This window comes from Daktulosphaira vitifoliae, unplaced genomic scaffold (genome assembly GCF_025091365.1).
Source record: "Daktulosphaira vitifoliae isolate Bord-2020 unplaced genomic scaffold, ASM2509136v1 Scaffold_5, whole genome shotgun sequence".
Taxonomy (NCBI): Eukaryota; Metazoa; Arthropoda; class Insecta; order Hemiptera; family Phylloxeridae; genus Daktulosphaira; species Daktulosphaira vitifoliae.
Genome location: NW_026099576.1, coordinates 12,926,812 through 12,934,354, shown reverse-complemented (window position 1 = coordinate 12,934,354; position 7,543 = coordinate 12,926,812). Strand labels below are relative to the sequence as shown.

The 7,543-nt window shown below is 26.7% G+C and overlaps 1 protein-coding gene across 1 annotated transcript in view; it reads right to left on the bottom strand.

Moving 5' to 3' along the window:
• Positions 1-2,000: 2,000 nt before the first annotated feature.
• The window catches only part of LOC126908156 (uncharacterized), a 44,125-nt gene continuing 38,582 nt past the window's right edge, over positions 2,001-7,543 (bottom strand). Inside the window, exons 2-8 of the mRNA XM_050690070.1 lie at positions 6,797-6,891; positions 5,368-6,577; positions 4,829-4,971; positions 4,642-4,767; positions 4,473-4,564; positions 4,095-4,225; positions 2,001-2,405 (exon numbers count right to left, since the gene is read on the bottom strand). Coding sequence (XP_050546027.1) covers positions 2,387-2,405; positions 4,095-4,225; positions 4,473-4,564; positions 4,642-4,767; positions 4,829-4,971; positions 5,368-6,577; positions 6,797-6,891 — 1,816 coding nt within the window. The 3' untranslated portion in view covers positions 2,001-2,386. The remainder of the gene's footprint in view (positions 2,406-4,094; positions 4,226-4,472; positions 4,565-4,641; positions 4,768-4,828; positions 4,972-5,367; positions 6,578-6,796; positions 6,892-7,543) is intronic.

Sequence of the window (7,543 nt, the reverse complement as noted above, 5' to 3'; positions counted from 1 at the left end):
GTCTTTTACCAGATTTATAATAGATGATAACATTACAATAGTTAAGTTTTGTTAATATGATAACTGTATAAAAGCAATTTAAAGCATCTGCAATAAAAACTGTATACAGGAAAAGCGAAGGAAAAATTCATAGTAATTTAATATTATTGAAAGTAATTTATATTTAACTCAAATGTAGAAAATAAACGGTTTATATTCTTGAACTATAAAGCAGAGCATTTATGTAAAATTCAAGTTTTTAATTTCTATGGTTTTTAATAAGAATGAGTTGCAAATAAGTTAATATATCACATAAAATTGTTCTTATAACAAAATAGTTTTATCAAAAATTCAAATTCATGGTAAATTGTTTACTGAAATTTTTATTATTTAAAATAACTAATGTAAATTTGCAAACATAATCAACAATTTAACATTTTTATTTAAAAATCTTATTCATTTTATATTTTAATAGTAATTTTACGAACATTCGTCTTTCTTTATCATTGTATAAAGTGACTACATTTACGGATAGCATGCATATGCGTACCCGTGTTATTAATTTGGTTCTAAAATACAGTCTTCTGACCTCAGCATCTCAAGATCTAAAAAGAAAGAAGAAATAGACCCAATATTCTATCTTACCGTACTACATATTTATGCGCACTAAAAAAAATAAATGAAATGGCCTCTCTGATTGTGTAATGTAGTATTTTAAATAAACATAAACAATGAATGATATTTGTTCTAATTTTATGAGTTTTTAGCTCAGAAAGAATTATTTAATTCAAAAAGAACGTTATAGTTTCTTTTAGAGGCATAATTCTTATAATTTACATTTTACTATTTTGTCGCTAACCGGTTGTTGAGTGAAACGTTTTGAGATAGATTTTATAACTATGAGGTTGAAAGATATTAAAAAGTTCGAATTTTTTAATATAAGTTCATAAAAAAGAGTTAGAATTAACAAAATCATTCAAATATTAGTTTAACAATATTTAAATATCATTAATACTACTAACTTTTTCATATCTTATGACATCAATAAATATGTAAGAGTGCACTGGCTGACTGATTCATGAGATTGAATATAAAACATATAAAAAAGAGAGTGGTTTGACTATTGCTACATGAATTATTATTTATTATTCAGAATGAACATCGCTGTATATGAAACGAACTTGAAGAAACAACGAATTCAATTTGGTGTCAAATTATTTCTTATACGAATATTCGTGACCTCGAGAAATTGAACTGCCCAGGAAAAGTATGTATATCTATCATAAATTGGATTCAGTTGATAAGGTGAACAGTGAAATCTTACTCAAAATTAGAAATAAATATAACGATAAAAAATGTTCTTATTCAAGAACAATTCTTATACCCTTCGGTTTTTATAAATTAATATGGTAATCATCTAAGTATTTTAATGATCTATAAAAATCAAATAATTGCAACATTTATTAATAATGTTAACTAATCTTAATAAATATTTTCAATTGAACCTTCAATAATTTTCTCGTGAGTAAAATTTTACAAATACTACATAGAATTTCTTTTTCTTTATACGATTGTTTTACAATCATTGCTCACATTGTTACTTATGAAATAAGAATATAATATCTAAGACAATATTAACTTTACTGAAACAATTGAAAATATCACCTTCAAACGTAATTTTTATTTTAGTATAATACCAACTTCACTTTTATAGATTTAACTCTTTTACCGTTTTGTAGAAACATTATATTTACATTCTTATATATAGTAATACCTAATAAATGTGAGACTAAGATGCTAATTTTAAAAAAAAGAAAAGTCTTTAGATATTTGTTGTGGTCATTTAAGAATTTAAGCTTGAGGTTTACCGGAGGTTATATTTATTTTAAAGAAATTCTGGTTAAGTAATTATGGGGCGAATGAACTCCCCTTGCTTTTATGACCTTGTAATACAACCCTAAAATACTTTTGTCGAGAACATAGTGCTGTTGTAATAGTATGAACATATAAAGAACAAAGACCCGTCTTGTAAACTTGTATTCGAAAATATATAAGAACACAATCACTTGGCTGTGTTAGCTGCCCTTTTCAAACAATAATCTATAGTTAATTAGTTCTGGAATTTTTTCTGGTTACCGACAATAATGTTTTGGATTTGTTACCTAATACACTAAATACATTGACAAAAAGAGTTCGAGTAACTTATAAGCTTAAAGAACTAATTTATTAAGTGTAACAAAATACGTAAAATTATAAATAAATTAACATTAAATTATCTAACATAAAAATTAATCCTATCAACTTATACAGGTACAATAAATAAAAAATATAAATATATATATTGACGTTCTAATAACAGCACAGTCTTTTGTTATACAGCGATGATCGTGTGGTTGACATTTTCAATTCACCTTCTATCATCAATCCTAAAAGAATAGTATTTCAAGTTTTAATAAGTCATTCATCAATTAAATAAATAAATTTAAGTATTATGCTATCAATATTTATATGCAGATGTCCCACCGTGATTTACTAAATTTAACATTAGGTAATGTAGTCAAATTAGTAAATCACGGTGGGACATCTGTATAGTTTTATTATTATTTAAAATTAAAATTATATAAAAAATATTATCAATTTAAAATTAAAAAGTATTAAACTCTAAAAGCCACAAAAAAATACGATATGTATTTCGAAAACAATGTTACTATTATTAACACTAAATACATATTGACACCCCGACCGGAAAAACTCCCTTTTATACCCCTTAGTGACCTTATTATCTAGAGACGTTATCACTAAGTAATATTATGACATTTGCTAGTTTACACAAGTTTAATAATGAATTTTTCAGTGGGCCAAGATCCCAATTAATTAAATTGTACTTATTTTTAAACATTTCTATTGCCTCCCTTATATTAAGTTCTTTGTATTTATTTACATTTAACGCTAGTTTTATGGTTTTAATTGAGTGATTATGTGTCAACAAATGTCCAGCCACCGGTAATTTATCAACTTCTTGATTTTTAATATTTCTTAAGTGCTCTTTAAACTTGATCCCTATACTTCTTTTTGTTTATCCTACGTAACATTTATTACAACTTTTCCATTGTATTTTATAAATGCCTGATTTCCCCCTTCTTCTACTTTATCTTTAGAGTTACCTAATAAATCTCTTAAATTATTACTCTTAGATGTTACTATATAACAAAATTCTTAAAAATTCTAGCTAGTCCATTTGAGATGCCTGGATAATATAAAATAGACGATCTAATTACTTTTTATTCACCCACGCTATTGAGTGTACTAGATGATTCCTTTCTTTATTCCACTTTTGTGTTCGGACTAATTTTGAAATTACGTTTTCGTTATACTCATTAAATCTAGCTATTTTCTTATAACCCTTAGTTCTTTATCAAAATCTATTTTATTCATCGGAATTTTAACTAATCTTATTTATTATATAATAAGGTTTTTATTATATAATTATATTATTCAGTAATATAATTACTAAGTAAATGTGATAATATTTCTTACAGTAAAATAATTTTTATATTGATAACGCAAAATCACTGAATTTAGGTTTTATTCTTGTTATAAAATGGATGGATGTTAAAGGCCTTGATTTATAGAGACCTAAAAAATTAGGGATTACACCTGTTATTTTGAGGTTTTTAATCTATAATATTATAATTATTTGCAAACTAAAATTATCATACTGTAGATTTTTATTTAAATATGTAGAAACTATTTTATAAATTCTTAATTAAAAATAATTAAAAAATCATAGTAATACATAAATATTATTCCATTTCTTAATAAATTTAAGATGTATGTTTGTTTGAACTACTCACCATGTCTTTATAATATTTTTGTTTAAAATAGTAGCAAATTTTTCTAAACTTACTTTGATTTTTATTTACAATTAAAAAAAAATACATTATAGTAAAATTAATACTATCTCAGCTTCGCATCGAAGCTAAAAAAATTAATTCAAGTTACATTGGTATTTAAAAGATGAGTTATTTATTTAAATACTTTTTCCGTATTATGATCTTGATACAGATATTGTATTTCACTATAATCTTAACACTAAAATATAAATAACTCATTACCTCTTGTTATCAGATATCCATACTGCGTGTTCATTTACAGGGGTATAAATCAGTGACCCTACACCAACGCCTGTTTGGATTCCAGCCAGTCTATCATCACACCATAACCCACTTCCAAGTCGACCTTCTTTCTAAAAAAGAAGTCATAAAGTATTATTAGTTAATTTTAAATCACCTGTACACTTGTTTAATAAATAAATATTAAATATTATCTAAAAACAACTTTATTTTGTGAATTCGAAAATAAAGAACATTGATTAATAGAATGTATACTTTACTTATTTAAAAAATATAAATGTAGGAAGTGTATTTCAAAATAACTTTAAGTTTATTGCGCCTGACAAATATTTTTATGACTAAAAATTAACACGAACTCACATTATATTGCATCCTCCAACGGTTGCATGGTAAAATGTAATAGGAACTTTTAATAAAATTTCGTGACGAAAGTCTATCCTCACAATTTTCTACTGAAAACAAAATAAAAACCATTATATAAAATAATTTATTTACTTTATTTTCTTATTAATATTATTTTTAAACACACCATTTTTTACGGTATTTTTGGTTATTGATCCTTGAAAATTCTTACACACTTGATTTGTAACATTATTAGTTTGAATACACGTATGACAAACCTCATCAAAAAGGGGTTCTGACAAACTGACAAGAGCTGGAAAAAGTTATTTGAAGAACATTATTACCCTCACTTTACATAAAATGTGTTGTCTCACCTAAATCATTATGATCGGGTGCATTTTTTAATGCCGGAGACTTAAAATCTTCGTGCACTAAAATGTTTGAAATACCGAGACCTTGAATTCCATTCAACGTTTTACGGCTAACCAAGACTTTTCTCAAACCAATTTTATGTAATCTACATTATCAGTTATTAGTTTTATGATTTATATAGATTTATTATTCTATTATTCTAATTATAATAACTATTGAATAATAAATAAAACTTATTACTAATGGTGTAATTTCTCCTCTTTTTNAAATAAAACTTATTACTAATGGTGTAATTTCTCCTCATTTTAGGCATGAGAACTTTGACACAAATTAATTTACTCTTATAAATTTTTATTTATGTCTTTTTTTTGTAAATCATATTTATCATATTTTAAATAAATATTATTTTTGTGGGTCATTAAAAAATAGTCCGAAAAAAATGTTTATTGGTTAAAAATATTTATTTTTTTCTGATGTTATTTAATTGGGAAAATTTAATAAAACTCTGTTTAAAATTTTAATGAAATTTATTTTCAGTTACCTGGAAGCACAAGTAGCTGATGTAAGTATCCATATATCATCGATAAGTGATCCGTAGCATATTGGCTTTTTATTTTCAATAAATGTTACTTCGCTCTTACATGCTTTTTGGCAATCAATTTTTTCTGATTTGATTTCAACTTCGTCTTCCAACTCCACTGATTGTGGCTCGTCTGAATTCTCAGTTTTCAATTCAATTTCTTTTTCACTTTCTTCGATAGGCTTTATTTCTTTTTTACTTTCTTCGATTGGTGTAATTTCTATATTATTTTCTTCAGTAGTAATTTCTTCTGTTTTGGGCGCATCAATTATAACAGTATCTTGTGTGTTTATTTCGTCATTCACTGGATTTTCAGTTCGAGCAAAGTTTTCATCTGAAGGTTTTTCTGTATCAAAGTCATTATGCACAGTAATGTCTACCGGCTTAATATGTTTAGCAGTTTCGCTAATAAATTGCTCTATTATTTTTTTCACAGCATTTTCTATATCATGTAACTTTTCTAATTGATCAGTATTAGATTGTGTAGGATCTACTTGTCCCCATGCATTTTTCAACATTTTTCTATTTTTAAGTTCAGTGAAAGGAATTGTGCTCAGATTGTTTCCGGCGATATTTGCAGGTGTATTGGTCNTTTCTTTTTTACTTTCTTCGATTGGTGTAATTTCTATATTATTTTCTTCAGTAGTAATTTCTTCTGTTTTGGGCGCATCAATTTTAACAGTATCTTGTGTGTTTATTTCGTCATTCACTGGATTTTCAGTTCGAGCTAAGTTTTCATCTGAAGGTTTTTCTGTATCAAAGTCATTATGCACAGTAATGTCTACCGGCTTAATATGTTTAGCAGTTTCGCTAATAAATTGCTCTATTATTTTTTTCACAGCATTTTCTATATCATGTAACTTTTCTAATTGATCAGTATTAGATTGTGTAGGATCTACTTGTCCCCATGCATTTTTCAACATTTTTCTATTTTTAAGTTCAGTGAAAGGAATTGTGCTCAGATTGTTTCCGGGGATATTTGCAGGTGTATTGGTTCTATTATTATATTTACAGCAAGAAAAAGGTGCACTCGGAGTAAACGCACGTTTAAGTCCATCGCAGTGTCCGATGGGATCTGGTAAAAAATCATCGTCTGTTGTACAGTCGGGTCCCAAAAGACAATAACCGGTGTTGTTTCCACATGTTTTGACTCCAGATATGACAAACAAGCCTAAAAGAATAGTTTTTAATTTTTATTGACTATAAATAATTAATTATTTATTAAAACATTTAAAAAAATGATGAAGCAAAATTTACAACTTCACAACNTAAAAAAAATGATGAAGCAAAATTTACAACTTTACAACTTTTTTTTTATAAACTTGAGTAAAATATAATTAAATAATCAATGAGTTCTAAAGTTAAATAATTTAATTTTTAGCTGAAATACCTGGATCGACCAGTGGTAAACCTGTAGCAGGCATAGAAACTACAACACATACTATTGTACATAAAATCAACATAATGAAGACGTTGTTGACTGATCTAAAACAGAAAAGAGATTGAAACGGGTGTCTGCGGTTTGGCGGAAATAACAAGTCATGTAAACGAATGTCATCCAAATGTTGGCATGTCTAGTGTCTTAAAGTGACATATTGGACCACACCGATGAGTCATTTGCCCCTCGTAAAGCACCGTAAAAAGAAAGAAACAAATTTAACAAAATCATCACCTAAGACACGCCCGCCTTAGTTGGTTTACATTGATATTCATGATATATGATACATTCGGACGGACACGTAGTGCAGTACCGTAACTTTAATTGTGCACAACAATAATATAGTCTGCTGCTAAGTTCTATGACCTTACTAAGCTGACCCAAATAATATATGCGAATTGTGGGACGAATGAAAATTTGCATATTTCATTTTCTCTGCATGGCTGAGATATAGAGACGGTGCTAACATTGAACCCGGTCATTGTCGTCTATTGTGAAGTACAAAGATCACCGACCAGAAGTTATGAAAATAAATTCTACTTGAAAGCTCGTTAATTTTGTATTTATTATTAAACTATAAAAAAACTTTTAGTCGAGACTATTAAACCAAATTAAATCTAATTATATGTTAATATAAAATTAAGCTTGTTCGAAGAAATTTAACTTATAAGTTCTTACTAACTTATATATATATATATA